Source organism: Numida meleagris, chromosome 3 (genome assembly GCF_002078875.1).
Source record: "Numida meleagris isolate 19003 breed g44 Domestic line chromosome 3, NumMel1.0, whole genome shotgun sequence".
Taxonomy (NCBI): domain Eukaryota; kingdom Metazoa; phylum Chordata; class Aves; order Galliformes; family Numididae; genus Numida; species Numida meleagris.
The window spans coordinates 78,115,489-78,131,878 of record NC_034411.1 but is presented as its reverse complement, the minus strand read 5'-3'; the positions used below and the strand labels follow the sequence as shown (position 1 = coordinate 78,131,878).

The following is a 16,390-nucleotide window of genomic DNA, read 5'->3' as shown; positions in this document are numbered from 1 at the left end:
CTGTGCAGAAGAGAATATATTGCTGCTAATGCCTATGAATCAGTGCAATTTCAACTGTACAACCACATCAGAAGTGGCGCTTAAATATACTCTTTTGAGTTAACATTGCAGGAAATAGAACAGTAGTTTTAATCACACTAATTTAGATGCACTTGTTTGCTATGTTCAGATTCAAAAGTCATATTTTCTTCACTCTCAATAATTCTTAACTGTAAGCAGTTATTTTAAAGGCAGAGCTCAAATCCTCTAGGCAGTCAGCGCAAGCAAGGAACACTACTTTGAAAGAAGTGATTTTCCACATAGGAAACTTCAGGTAGTTCGAGGTGTAGCTACCCAGTCACCCATGCTATGCAGCTGACCATAGGTGTCCTTGCTTGAGCAGAGCACTGGGCCAGATGGCCTCCACAGGTCCCTTTCCAAACCTCAACCATTCTGGGATTCAGTGATCTGACATTCACAGGCAATACTGCTGTAGACTGAATCAAACAAAAATAAACATTTCTTTTAAACCTACATGCACTTGTTCCATCACCAAAAACAAGCCAAATTATTCAGTTTCATAAAGTGCTCTGGGCTATCACGCATGCAAAACATGCCAGAGCTCTAAGAGGGTTCTTACTCCAGCACATTATCTTTGGTACAAGAATGAATTAGCACAGTTCATACCAACTTGTACACAAACCTGAAGGGACATCTGCAATTTTCTTCTGCCTTTTAAAATCCTTAACCGGAAGAAATGACAACAATGTACTTAAATATCAAACAGTTTGGGAAACAAGCATGCAAGATACAAACGGTCAGAGATGTTAAGGCTTAACAGTATTAAATGGACTGCATTTTAATTTCTTATATCACGCTTACACCAAAACGTACAAAAGCTCCCAATATGCTTGAGAGAAAGAAATTACAGTAAACCTCTCCGGTCCTTTCTCTTCTGTGTTTACATTTTAAGCCACAGAGAGGACAGTTACTGCTACAGGAGAATTAAAACCTGAGTTGTGCCTTAGGTTGACCATCAAATCCCAAAGGTAAGTATAAGGTAATCTTCAGAAACAAACTATAACCAGTCTGTCTGGGGAAACAGAAGAACCAAATACAACCACATTGAAAAATTTTGCTGCTGAGAACACTATTCAAGAAAAGCATTTTCAAATGCTAGGTAGATGACTAAATAGATGTGACTTTTATCTCAATTGTATGTAAAAGTAATTAAGCGTGTCTTAAGGTAATTAAATATTCTCTGTGATAAAGAACTAAAACTCAAAAAGCAAAACTGTGAGTTACAATTCTCTATGACTTGAAAGTGGTAAGCTGAGCATCTTTAAGGGCAAACAGTGCTTCTTCTAATATCCCCCATTCTAACAATAAGCAATTTAAAAGTAAATACTTCAAGATATATTTTTGCTCACTAAAAAACGTTTAGATCACAGATCCAATGCCAACTTCTGTAGCTACTCCATTCATAAAGGTAATGAGTAACAGTAATAGTTTGTCCTGTAGTATCATCTTTTATTTAAGTATTACCATTTTGAATTTCCTCCCTGTGTTAGAGTTTATTTCACCTACTCGATATTTGAATCTGTTTGAAAATTAAAACGGATAAACTTGGCAATATTCACTATAACGTATCACATTTTTGTAAGGTGTACACTTCTCCCGTGAAAACATTTAAACGTGTATGATGTGTATGCATATTTCCTTGTCTGTGCAACATTTTTGTTGTACTTTTATGAGCTCTTGGGCTGTAAATTAGTCGTATACTCACTGAATCTTGATGGAACACCTTCTATATTTTAAATACACCCATATCTCTTTAAAACTTTCATCTAATTTCCAAAAGTTTAAAGGAAAAATAACAACACCAAACCACTATTTAAGTATGACCTACACAAAAACATTGCTATCTGTTCTATCACTGCAGAACTAAAAAGCAGGAAATTGTGTTAGAAATCATTTTCTACCACCTGCAAGTGCTGGAGTCACTGCTTAATCAATATTCTCGTATCTTTGCTTTCTAACAGTTAAAGGCTTCAACACATTAGGTAGGACGTTTGTCATAATATGTTTTCAAAACTTGCTAAAATAAAATTTTTCCTTTCTAAGAGCTCTAGCAGACTTGGACACAAAAAAATGTTGGTATGGCATTCAACTCAACCACCTCCTCTACTTCTTTTCTTTCCCCTTCCACTAAGGCTTCATTTGTGTTTGAGATAATGCTACCACTGGCTTGGTTACAAGTTACAGTTACACTCAGGCTAATTTGTTATCTCAATGAATTTCTGAATCATCTAAGAAGGACTTTCCCTTTGAGAAGAAGTAGTGCAAAAAACAGAGGCCTTTGATTTACTGTAGGGCATTATTCATATTCTTCTAGGTTACAGGAAGTGTATTTTTAACAGTGGCACTGTTAAACACATTGTCCACATAAACAAAGATTATTGTAGCACTAATTTATTGTGACCCACTAGAAAACATCTGCAGTAGCAAAGGTAACTTGGGTTAAGAAGACATTCCAGTCCTGTACACAACTCTACCTCTTACAAAGCAAAGCATAATTTTAATGGTCAAGATTGAAGTTGGAACAGGCAGGTAAAATTCGCTAAATTTTAACATTAAACATTTAACATTTAAACATTAAACAACCCATTTCTGCTCTCTTGGTTTAAAATGTACCACAGATGTCCAAATTCTTTATGGGAGATCACAGAGAGGATTACTCCCATGAGTATCTTGACAGATGAGACTGGATTTTCATATAAAACACAGAAATTGGAGACAAAGAGGAATGATGTTTGAGTTTAGCCAGATCTTCAAGCAGCAGCCCATGCTCATCCTCCTTCATTTTTCCCACCTTCCTCAATTACACTGTCCAGAGCTACAGCCACAGAGCTGCATGTCTGAGACAGTATGGATAGACCTCACTCCTCCTTCCCGGAATTCATGGCACCACAATCTTTCCAGCATCTGTCAACAGAGCTGGAGAAAAGACCAAGCTCTAAAAGTACACAGTGAGTCAATAAGGGGAAAAAAAAATGAATAAATGAAAAAGTACATCGCTGTCCCATGTAAGGGAGATAACTTTATTTGTACCGTTTATCTGTGTCTGCAAGAACAACATTACTTTGTTGTCTACATATTTAAATTATGCTGCAAAAATTTAACCACTAGATTTTCTCTAAGGATAAACCAAACTATTATTTCATTTTGTTACCAATAAGAAAGAGTAAAACATGCATTTTTGAAAAGGCACATACACCTCTGAGATTACCAGGCTGTCCAAAGGACCTCAAAGAAATAATTCCGACCTGAGAAGCAAAATGAATCAAAAAATCACAGTCTGAGGTCAGAAAAGAAGATACTTACTCCTTATTTCTGTTCTTAATGCATGGCTGGTAGAGAACTTTGACAGCATTCCATACCCCCAGTGGTCCAGAGCTAGGCATGAAATTATCTCCAAACAGTGTAAAAACACTATGGGAGGAGGAATTTCCTAAGGACTCCACCAGCAATGTGTCAGAATTTAAAAGCCATACCTATAAATAAAGAAATAATTTATTTTACTGAGGACGACATCAATTTCCATTTCTTCTACTCTAATCCTTAATCTGATGTACCACGAACAGCTGCTACTAACGCAACGTGATGACAGTTTCTAAGGAAGTGTTAAAAAATAACAAATTGACATTTCAATTTCACTATTACATACCACAGTCCCTAGAGAAGAGAATCAGAAGTTAATACAGTCATTCACTATTAAGATCTCTTTCTCTCTTGGAGAGCATATGGTTTTGAATGACTGCATACTACAGGCAGGAAACACAAAGACTGCCCACTGGAGGTGCAAAAAAGTAAGACACTTTACAAAACACAGTTATGACTGGACCGAGCTAAGAAATACGAGAAAAATAGCAATTAAAATGGTCTAAGGCAAGGCTGGTAGCAGGTATATGACATGTCCTGTGAGGGAAAAAGCCACTGGTAACAGGACACATAGTGTATGTCAAAACTGAATGTGACAGTCACAGTTTATCAGACACCAAAGCTCAGAATTATCAGTGAAAATTTCACGAATAAGGACAGAGATGAATGAATAAAGAAGTTTTGAGAGAGGACAGTCAATTTAGCCTACACACACAAATGATGACAAGCAACTGCACTTCACTAAGCAAGTGGCTGTTTATCAGTTTTGTTCTGGTAACTCAAAGTACACATTCATAAAATGAACTGCAAAATATACCTCACCAGCTAGGGCCATTACACATGGTGCTTTAAGTTGCATGTGGAAGATGCTGGAGAAAATGGGGTCAAAACAGAAGTTTCCTAAACACAAAGGCCACTAACACCACAATTATCTTTAATTAAACAGAGTTTCTTGCTTTTGAAATTAAGACTTGCCTTTGAAGCAGTCCCCCTTCAATCCTTTTCAGAAGGTGACTATCCTTAAAACTAGTCTATGGAACAGTTTCATCTGCCAGAATTTGCCTGTAACTTTCTTTAGAGAAAGCAATTAATCCATTTAATTTGCAACATGAACCATCTGAAAAGTATTTCTATCAAAAGTGCTGATGTGTGATTTCTGACAGCAACTTTTAACACTTGTTCAAAGTATGTCCTTTTCTCAATAGCAACACAACAGATCTGTATTAGTAATTTAGCCCACAATGCAAAACAATCAACTGAATCTTTAGAATGGAGGAATAAACACTGCTATGAGAAAAAAAAAGTATATATTTTAGAACTATCCACTACAAATGAATTATTTTCAAATCCTGCTTTTAGTGTGAATGAACAACCACTCACTAAGCTGAGTGCACTGACTCAAAGCAGCTTATACATGTTATTTGTGGCTAGCACGGAATTTAAATTTTCATCTGTGCTTTCAACCATTCTATTGACAATGCAGTTTTTCCTTTCTTTCTACCACTTCGTACAAAAACAGTTCCTGCTGAACCAAATTCCTTTGATGTTAACTCCAGTAAGAAAAGAACTTTTAAACAAAGATAGATAGATAAAATTTAGAATGTATTCATAATGCAGACTGATGACCTTTCCTCAAATGGCAGCCTTGCGAGAAAGTATTTTCTTGTGGCTTTTTCATTTTTAAATCATCCTGCCAGTAAGTTTCAAAGATGTTGTCAGGGAAAAAGCTGCAACAAATCTCAGTTACACTTGGTGGGACTTGTTTCAAATAGGTAAAATACAGCAACCTACATTTCATGAGTTTCCTAACATCTCAACCTATGTCTCCAGCATCCCTTTGAGGAGAATTAGGCATAAACACTGAATTAACATGGCTAAAAACAGCTGTTGCTCTTCCTCACTAGTTCACTCCCAGCTAGTACAGACACTACCATTACTTTTGTCATCACACAGGTCAGTACTGTACATACATTCCATTATAACTCCTGTGTCCACATTTAAACTAAATAGATTAAATGTGGTCTTCCTCACACTTCACAGAGAATACAACCCTCTAAAAGACCTGGTTAGCTATGTCTTGGCAATGTAGTCATCACATCTTGATTGCTGCAATATCCCTTTCTTTAGCCTTGACAAACGCAAACTTGTTCTGCTCAAGCCCTCAAAAACATGATCCAAGAATGAGCATCTGACTGACAAGCCTCTCTCATTTGTCTCTTTTTCTTGGGTTATCTTCCCACTCCCTTCCCACTCACTGCTAAAATACGAGCTAACTTACCTAATCCTACTCCAAAGAACAACTTGCTCTATGTGCTGAAAGACTGGAGTTAGCTCTAAACTACTCAGGTCTCTACCACAATTTTTTTTTTATTTCAATGGGTGTACCTTTTGGGGTTTTATTGGGTGAATTCCATCCAGGGGATGATACAGATAGGAAAAGTAAAGAGATCTGTCTAAGCCACATTTTTAGTATTCTGACACAGTTTTATTTATTCTCAGACTTGAAAAAAAAACCCTTGAGTATGCAGCTTTCAAAAACTTGGTTATCACCGATTTAAACAGAAACTCAAGTTATGATCTCCATAATAATGTAACTGTATAATGTTAAGTGATACACAGAGAAAATAAGAATGGGTATATATAAAATTTGTGCTTTAAAAGCACATTTTAAAAAAGACTTGTGAAAGACCTTAACCTTAATTATTACAGACACAGCCTAAGCTGTGTACATTCAGGTATATAAGCACAAGCACTCCAAATGGAAGTCTTTGTCTGGTTCATTTTCAATACAAACAAACGGAACAGCTGGTCCACTATATATCAGTGATGAGACCACTTGTCTGTGCACTTACAGCCCTAAGCAGTTCTTTTTTTTTTTTTAATTTGCAAACAGTAGTATAAATACTGCTTACGTTACACTTGTGTCCACAAGGCCTCTGAGTCCAAGACTTCAGCCATAACTCTGGAACACCTGTTGGTGTACGTACTGTTCCCAGAATATCACCACGGAAATGAATAAGGCCTTTTTGATGTTGAACACACATACAAAAAAAAAAAAAAACCCTTATAAAAAGGAAGAGACTCCAATTAGAAGCTAGCCCCTATGCTAACTCAGCCTCATGCTGAGTATTAACGATTATTAAAATGCTAAGCCAGCCCCTGTAATTAAAGTAACTCCAGACTCAAATTCCTATCCACCTTAAAAGCTCAAAGAATTTAGCTGTTACTATCTAAACAGCAAGTTTAACAGCATTAAATCATCAAGTATAATTGGCAATTATTGTTTGCATTTCACTTTCCAATGCAATGTACTGACTACATGAGCCGTTTCTCCTGATCTAAGAAAGCATTTGTGAAAGATGCCATACAATTTGATGAACTTGTAGTGATTAAAGACAGGAAACACTTGAACAAAAAGATGAGATATATATTACAAAGCCAAGACCTAAGCTTTCCATACTTTGAGTAGAAATTCTTCTTATTTCTGTGTGTTCTGGTTTTGACTGGGACAGGGTTAATTTTCTTCATAGTAGCCAGTACAACACTATGTTCTGGATTTAGGATGAAAGCAGTGGCGGTATCACGCTGATGTTTTCACTGTTGCTGAGCAATGCCTACACAGAACCAAGGACATTTCTTCTTCCCATGTTGCCCTAGCAGCAAGGAGGCTGGGAAGCACAAATTGCTGTGAGGGGACACAGCCAGGACAGCTGATCTGAACTGGCCAAAGGGCATCATGCACAGCAACAAAAGCTGGGGGAAAGGAGGCAGGAAAGTGTACTTGGAGTGATGATGTTTATACTCCCAAGAAACTGCTACAAATGAGGAGCCCTGCTTTCCCAGAAGTGGCTGAACACCAGCCTGCCAATGGAAAGTAGGGAACAGATCCCCTATTTTGCCTTGCTTGCACACACAGGTTTTGCTTTACCTAGCAAACTTTTTTTCAAGATAAAAAACTTACCAGAATATAGATCTTTCCATCATCACCGTTTATGGTGAATCTAAACGTGCTTTTAGCAGAGGACAGTTCCACAAGACACTGAGCAACAATGCTCTGCATGAATTGAGATCTGTTAAAGAATTAAATACAATGTATATTTTAATTACAGCTACACAGGTAAGGTCACTCATACCAATGCAGTGCAAGTACGAGCAACTCCATACTGTCAATTCCACTACAATCCTACTATCAGTTTTTACAAAGGAACTGAGCTTCTTTGTCTCCACCAAAACCACTTTCCATCTCCTGCAACAGGAACTACTTTTTTTTTTTTTTTTAAAACAGATGAGCAGTCTAAATTACTCCATATCCCTTTGCCCAACACCAAATGTCAAATGATGAGTAAAAGCTTTTCCTTGTTACACTTTTCTCAACTTTGTGTTTGTATGTGTAAAGTACACATATTTCAAGTATAATTCACAAATGGAGAGACACATGACTAACACAAAGTATATAATACAAGATAATTGGACCAAGTTCTGTGCCATCTTCGTCTTAGCTTCAAATTGAATTACTTGAAAAATCCAAAAGCCCCACTTCCAGTGCAACACTACAAGCTTACTTAACTCTACATAATGTAATCTTCAATTTCAATAATTAGTCACCAAGTGCCACAAAAACTTATTAATTCAAATAAGTATTTTATTTTGGTTTAATGGCTGAACAGTGAAGCATGGCAACAAATTTTAATCTCTTTCCTTACTACAGACAAACAAAATCACGCACGAGTGAATACAGACAACATTACCATTAAAATGCAGCACTTTGTTATACTTAAATGTTGGAAAAAGTAAAATTTTACTATGTTGCTAACATCCTTTCCAAAATACAAAGAACTGAGCAACTTATCTGATTTATTTTTTTTTACCTTGGTATTGTGCTGAAACTTTCCTCAGATGGCCAAATAATCACTTCAGTGAGATAGTATTTAATAGTATCTAAAATGAAAAACACCTTTAAAGAGCAAAGACTTTTTTACAAATAGACTAAGTCACCATATCATTATATTTAATTATACTATAATTAGTTTTTTGTTCCGCAGTCAATAAAGATGTGCAGCATGTGATCAGATTCCTGCTTTGGTTTGTGAGAGAAGTATCTAATAGAAGAAAACATACATTGCTAGAAGACTGCTCTGAGATAATTACACGATTAGCAATTTGTCATTGACATTGATCCTTGCTTAACACTAGGAACAATCATCTTGAAACTAAGTGTGCAAGAACCAAAACACCTGGACTGTAATATCTTACATATTGATGTTTGCTGATGTCAATTAACTCCTGTCCACTAAGCCAAACCTGAAAGACATACCGAAAGAACTTTCCTGAAGTACTGAGATCAGCACAGGTTACATAGTATTTTAGTACCCTCTGCTGCTCAGTAATGCTGCAGTGAACCACAAAAGTTTTAGCAGCAGTACACATGGGAATAATTTTCTTCTTTGCCCATAGAAGCAGAGTAGAACCTCTTTCCAAAAATTGCACTAAGTTAATGCTAATATACAACACACGTTCCAAGTTTCAGTGAGTTTCCAAAAAGCTGCAGTATGACATTTTTAACACCAAATGGAAGTGTTTTGAGTTCAGAATTGAGTCTTCATCAAGGTCAAAAACTATCACATCGAAACTCCAAGCCTACTCTACACACATAGCCTAACCAAATGGCAAGCAGAAAAGGTTACGTATACAGAGTAATAAACTAATTCCAGTAAGCCTTAACATGCGAACAGTTGTAAAGATTCACCAATTCCATAAATTTTAAGAGTAGAATGGATTACCTCATTTGACAACTGTCCAGACACACCATAAAAACCTAGATGAAAATAAGCTTCTCTGCCCACAGCAGGGGGCTGGAACCAGACAATCTTTAAGGTCACCTCCATCCCAACTCATTCGATGATTCTCAGTAAGACACTTAATCCTGTTATAATGATTCCAAGGACTTGGCAACTCCACCCCTGGTCCAGATAAGTATTATACTTCTCTAAATTATCCTCTCTGTTAAGAAATTATATGTTACCTCAGAGCTAATTCTAGTCTGTTCCATGCTGTGCCTTGTCCAAGAAGGCTTACCCTGAGAAAAGAATTGGTTCCACTGCTGCAAGGGCATTCGGAATTGAGAATTTGTTTGCCTGCAGTGAGATAGAAGGTGGGAATTCCCAACCCCCAGACATTAAAAAAGGCCTAAGCATATATAGGAATAGAGTTGGGGAAAAGAACAAAGACAAATATGTGTCTGTCCTTTGAATTCTCCATGAAGTTCCTACACTACTGACGAAACATACTCAAAACAATCAACAAGCTTTCTAACTTCACCAAAATATAGAGTCCAGAACAACTCCCTGCACATCTACAGGGTATTTCCTTTCTCCTATACCAACAGTCAAATCAACTACTGGTTGCTAGAGTTTCTGAAGGCTTAGATGATGGCATTTATTCATGATGATCTGTAAAGCTCTTTTCTAGTCTCTGATTTTGCAGTCTTACAACTTCCTCTGCGGGATTTTAAACATCTTACCTTAAAAGCAGTTTTCTTAGAGCTTGTATTTTTTAGATCTCTGTACAGAATAATCATTCAAACTTCTTCGCCTTCTGTCTCCTCATGACTTATCTCCGAAACAGGCTTTGCATTTTCTTCTACATTTTTATATTCTCTGAACTGAGATGGACTCACACTTTTGCAGCATAGCAGAGGGAAAATTAAAGAAAAAATCCTGCTAGAAACAGCCTTATCACTGCTTCTCTCCCTGTTAATAACTGCATTTTGAAGCATATCTTTAGAATACTTCAGGTAAACCTTAAATTCTCAAGGTCACAACAGCTTTTAGAAAACCAAGAATCTCACAATTTCATCATCAAATGATGAAAAACTTCCATTTCATGAAACCAGGCTTACTGTTAGCAGTAATATCTTTAGCTTCTAGTTCTTAGTTAACTAAGTCATGAATTAACCTTTCAATTATTCTGCATGACTGATAATAAAAGAAACAATCTGCAACTTTTCAGGTCTCCTGTTTTACTGGGATTCCTAATAAACTGGAACCACGCTTCTAGTCTTTCAAAGCTTTGGAATTAACCAAATATGCCACAGAAACTAAGACGAGGAGCATCCCTGTGGTAAGCCACTACCTCAAGGTCTCACAGAGGGAGCAATTCCAGAAGGGAATGACACAAATACACTAGCATCAGCCCTACATTTTTTCTGATAAACAATATTCCTCTGGAGTTTTTAACCTCCAATGCTCATTAGCTGATGCAGTCAAGTACAGTTAAGATTGCTCATGCAATACCTGATGATACTGTTTCTCCCAGTGTCTTCTTGCAGCGCTCACAAATTACTCTGGTATTTTCCTTTGATTTCTGTAGGACAAAGAAACATCATTCAAACGCTGCTCAGTTATTCTGAAAAAGGAATGTATAATTTTAACACGCTCCCAGGAACGTATAGTGAACTCTGTACTTTAGTCTGTTCCCTTTATGTTCACGTATACAGAGATGTGCATTGACTATTTCAGTCTTCTACACTTTGACATGCTTTTAAGTTTCATACCAATTTTTAAATCTGGCAGTATTACCAATCACACAGGACAACAGACATCAGATAACAGGAGAATCTCATAACATTCAGTAACTGTATGATAAAGTGGTGAGGTAAATTCAATTTTGGTAAGGGCAAAATAATGCACACGAGAAGAACTATTCCTAAATATACACACAAAATATTACGTTGTAACATGACTACCGTCACTCTGTAGAAAGTTCTAGCCACTGTGGACAGGTTTGTAGGAATACCAGCTTAATGTTCAGCAGAGAGCAGACAAGGTCCATAGAGTATGCAGAATTACTAGGAAAGAACTAAGGAACACAATGTATAACAATATTTCAGAAAGGTGACGTGGATTCAGCTCTACTCTATTAATTCCAGCATTCATGTTTAAATTCATTAACAGTAGAAGGATACAAGTAAGCACAACTCCTGCTTTAACAAAAAATATTAACTCCAGAACTGGTTCTATATCAGATTATTAATCAGGCTGTAGCACATTACAACTCCAGTCTGGAAGTAATAAGTGTAAGGCAAACACAATGATGTTCCTGAGTTAATAAACCCTCCTGGAACTAAAAATCCTGGAGTCCAATGAGAAGATTTCTAAATTGTCTTTCTATAAATACCTTTATAATTGTTAACTCAATACACAGTGCATAAAAATACCTACGTGTAGTTTACTAAGCCTGTAGACAGGCAAGTCTACAGTTTGTAGAGTCTACAAGTTTGCAAGCCTGTGACAAAAAAGTCACAATTAACTTAAGAAATCATACTGCAGGATGTGCCTACATAAAATTGTCTAAATTTACTGCAAATTAAATTAGTTTAGAGTATTTCCACTCCGCATTTATCTTTTTCTGCAACCTTTCTAAGAGATGCTTACAGCTCCCATAGATTCCAACTGGAGTGAATACACGTGCACCTCTTGGGAAGCATGGCACAATCCTCAAATTTTAAAATCTGTGATGCAAGATAGCGCTCTTGGACTGCTGTCCAGAACACAAACTGGTGCTGTGTGGCCTGTCACATTACAGAATTTATGAAAGAGTTGTATAAAATATGTCCTATAGCCTTAGGTACACTTTTCATCTCCTGAAGGAAAATGCTGCAGTACGTCCATTACAAATCGTCTTCAGAACCTAGATGATGCGCTCTTAGGTTACACAGATATCCAAGCCTAATTATCCTTGTCAGCATTAAATAATGCATCATTATTTGATAGACTCTGATTCAGAGGCCTTGGAAGAGGTGCTCTGTCATTAGAAAGCAGTGATGAAAGAGACTACAGACAAGTAAAAGACATACATCAGGCCAATTTTTTCAGTAGGTACCTCCTGCTATAACAACAGGGAAAGTTACACATGGGAGACAGATGAGTTATAAACACCAGCCTGGACTATTAAGTAAGTTACGCTTAGACCAACAGCACACACTCAAACAGTAAATGACAGCAAAAATTAAAAGAATTTAGATAACAGTAGTTAGCTAAACATGAGTTATTAATGACATGCTACAGAAGAAAGAGAAAAAAATATTTCTGAATGTATAAGCAATTGAACTGTTGATAAGGATTGTAACATTATAATGCAATGAAAAGCACAGCAATGATATCGAGGTAGGAAAGTCCTAGGCTGCAGCAAGAGAGGATAAGACCAAATGCAGCAGCCATGGACACAGAAACAGAAGAAGAAAAACCACTCTGGCTCCCCAAAAACCAGGAAGTGGCCCACAGAATCTGAACTCCGATCAAAAAGTTCTGATTCTCTGCTCTCTCTATCAAGCTAAACAGATTGTGGTAGCAAATTCTCCCTCCTCACAAACCAGCAATCCAACTAAAAGCTCAAGGGAGAGCCCTACAGTCTCCGTGAAAGCTTCAGAGAGCTATGTCAGAAGTGCAGCCCCCTTGTTACAAAGATCACAAAAAACATCTGATTCATATTTACAGCGTTATTCCCTTTCCTAATTCCTGCTCTTAAACACATACAGTAAAATTATTTGCTTAATGTGAAGAGCAAAGCTAAGGAAACTGACTTTTGTGAGAAGGAGTATTTTGAGGATGGTACAAATACTGCACACTACAAGTGCATATATGCAGCACTTCTTTGAAAGCTACAGTTCGTATGTTTTTTCCTGACTATGGTTACAGGTGCTAGCTGAGAACTGTTCAGTACTGTACCTATAAACCACCACTAACTCACCGCATCACGCTTCAGCAGAAAAAGCAATAGCTTTAGCTAGGCTAATTAAATCAATATATCTACCTGATAACTTGCAGCTGCTGGCAACCTGCAGATGGAGGTGGATCACCAGCCCAGTATTTTCTGCTTCCATTCCTAAAGATTCCTGATACGGCATCAGGGAAAAATATTTTCCCCAAGAGATACTATTAGGATGCTGCAGAACCATGTGACATTTAAAAACTTTGTTATACTGGAAGACTAATAGATGTGAGAAATATGTTTGCGATGGAAGGATGCTGTCTTGGTCCCACAGGAGGCTGGAAAAGATTGTTTAAGCATATCTGGTATATTCCTGCTACTATTTTGGTCATACGCAAACACTTTCCAAAGAACTGCAATGCAATTAAAAAAGAACTTTCATACTGAGACAGACCGCAACGGTATCCTCTAAAATGAGAACATTTATGCCAATAGCAATCTATCTTGCTTCTATTACTCTCATATTATGGAAGGATTTTCTGTTTCAGAATGAGGGCTTTTTTCCCTTATTAATCCAGCTTCTGCTTGATCTTACAGTTTTCTGCTCATTTGCTCGGCAACTGAGCGATGCTAGAAATAAGAAAACATGGAAATTGGAATTCTGTGCAAGTGTGAAAGAAGGATTTGACACAAACAAGGAAAGAATTCTCAATTTCAAAACAAGAAAGCCAATCTGAAGATTCATTGCACTAAATTAGTATTGCACGTTCCTGACAGAAAATAGCCTCCTCCCTCATTCAAAAATTCTGCTATTATGCTGGTTTGACCCATATCTCAGTAACATTTTTGTCCCGTACCTTTTTTATTATGTTTCTGCCTCAAAGGCAACATTTCCCTGTCAAACATTTCTTTGATTGATTTAAAAAGTATGTTAGGCAGGCTGCTCCTCTTTCTCTGGGCTGCAGTATGAATTCCATACACATTGCCTCTTCCCATCTTTGTTCCCATTGTTCCACGATCTCTTTTGAGACTACTGAAATGTGAGATAATTAATTTTGGGGACCTCTGACAGAAGGCATTGTCCTCTTGGAAATTCAAAATCTTCTACTTATCCGCCTTCTTAAGAATGCTTAGAAGAAATAACTTCAATTGTCAAATAACTCCAAGAGTTAATCCAGATTAATCTGCTTCTCTTGGGCTGAAATCCTTTCAGGCTATCAGTTCTTATATTCCCTTCCCCAAATTCTGCTTTTCAAAGAACAATGGAACAAGAAACCAGAGAGACCACAGCTTCAGGACTTGCAGATACAGACAGGAGGACAAAACTGTTTTCAAAAAAGATGGCTCACTTGGATGCATCACACCATTGGCAACTGATCTGCTAGAATCCTGCTGATTTAAAAAGGAGATAATACAAGTCCCTTACGATGGTAAACAGCGGCACTGTGTAAGAATCAGGTCCTCTGATGTTACTTTCAACAGATGAAGAATTTGGTACTGGGAATCTGCATATCAGCTGTTACAGATGCACACTGTCAAGGCAGTAACAGTTTTCAAAACTGCTGAAGAACTTCAACAATCAGGCTTAATACATAGCATGGGGAAAAAAAGATGGTATCTGCATGAGCAGTCTCAGTCAGCACAAATATAGACAAGCTGTACATTAGCAGAAAAGATTTTATGGAAATGCAAGATAAGTTCCTTGATGCTCTTTTAGTGGAAGAAGTAATTATTGCTCAAACTGTTATACAAGTACTGGATTTCCAAGACAAGTAAAGCAGTGTATTTTATTTCCTCATCTGACTATTGAAACATCGGTGTGCCTACAAACTTTTTTTTTTTCTTGGGCAAAAACAAATTTTGATGTTTCTAAGCCAAATGGTAGCCCTATTCCTTCAGACTCAGCTGATGGATATCTCCTCCTGGAACACTTCACAGAAGTCACCTTCAGCAGTTACAGCCTGAAGTGGCAGATCCTTTTCACCAGACAGAGAGCAGTCACATAAGCACAACATCCTTCTTTCATTTTGCCAGTGTAAGGGAACTACATCTGTAACACATTCTGATTTTTTAAAACCTTACTAAAGTAAGAAAAAAAAAACAAAAAAAAAACCAACAAACCCACACCTTCTTTTTCTCATGTAAATATTTATGCATCCAGTTGTATTTGGAGGGAAAAAAAGCACTGCAACTCTAGTTTTCAACTTTTTCTTTGTTTCACTGCCCCTTGACAAACACTTAACCAATTACAGTTATGATCTGAATAAATGTTGATGTTCTCCGCTCAGGTTATTTTCTGGGGGGAGGAGGGAATACTTGGTTCTAGAACCATATCATTAAATGGTTCATACCTAGGTCAGTATCATGACATGGTGCATATTTTAAAAAAATGGAATATTTTCTGGCTTCTATGCAGCTGAATGCCAACAACTCTCTCTGACCTTCAAAACATCCTTGTAATATATATAAGTTAAATAAGCCAGTGCTAAAAACATGTTTTACAAGGAAAAAATTCAAATACATTCCCTTAAGAACAATTAAAACAAAGTACTTTACCAAGGTAGAGCCATTCTGAGAAGCGCGATGTCCAGTCTCTGAGCTGCACTTGGGAGATTCAGGCACATTAGATTGATTTCCTGAATTCAACAGGAGAAAAGTGTCTCCAAGAAAACAGTCATCATGCTGAGGGCGTAAAGTGCTTCTTGCAAAGGGATTAGGGTGACAACACCACTCTTCTACTAAAGCACTCCAGTGTTCACTTGGTAGAGGAAGAACTCTGAGAAATTTCCTGACAGGGAAAGAAGAAATATTTCCATATATTATTTCCTAAGACACTAACAGAGAGTCTGGACTACATACAAGAAGGAAAGAGAAAAACCATGGCACTTTCTCCAAAAGGAAGTGCTTGACTCTCCTTTCAGTCAAAGGCACTTTCTCCGGACGAATTCTGAGAAAGCAACGACCGAGTGCTTCCTGCCAAGTTTGTGATGAAGCTTTTCCCACAGGCGAATCTCCAACGATTATATAGCAGAATTTGGCATAACTTCCTTGAAACTAATCACATGGTAAAAATAAAACAGATCTACCCAGTCAAGAAAAATATAACGATGGATATTTTGCAGTTATTTTAATTACTGCAGTTTCCTTGCACTAAGCTTTAATACATAAGGAAACAAAAGAAAAACAAAAAAAATAAAAAGCTGCCACAGCAAGGGAGAGAATGTCTTTCGAAGCCTCTCAAAGTCAGATATTAGACGTCAAA

The 16,390-nt window shown here is 37.1% G+C and overlaps 1 protein-coding gene across 4 annotated transcripts in view; it reads right to left on the bottom strand.

The window, feature by feature from the left end:
- Positions 1-16,390, bottom strand: part of UBE3D (ubiquitin protein ligase E3D) — a 76,183-nt gene that overhangs the window by 52,392 nt on the left and 7,401 nt on the right. For all 4 annotated transcript variants that reach the window (XR_002436827.1, XR_002436826.1, XR_002436825.1 and 1 more), the window contains exons 4-8: positions 15,685-15,916; positions 10,713-10,782; positions 8,289-8,358; positions 7,382-7,490; positions 3,364-3,533 (exon numbers count right to left, since the gene is read on the bottom strand). Coding sequence is in view for 1 of the 4 variants with exons in the window: in XM_021391611.1 (XP_021247286.1) it covers positions 3,364-3,533; positions 7,382-7,490; positions 8,289-8,358; positions 10,713-10,782; positions 15,685-15,916 (651 nt within the window). In the remaining 3 variants the exon portion in view is untranslated. The remainder of the gene's footprint in view (positions 1-3,363; positions 3,534-7,381; positions 7,491-8,288; positions 8,359-10,712; positions 10,783-15,684; positions 15,917-16,390) is intronic.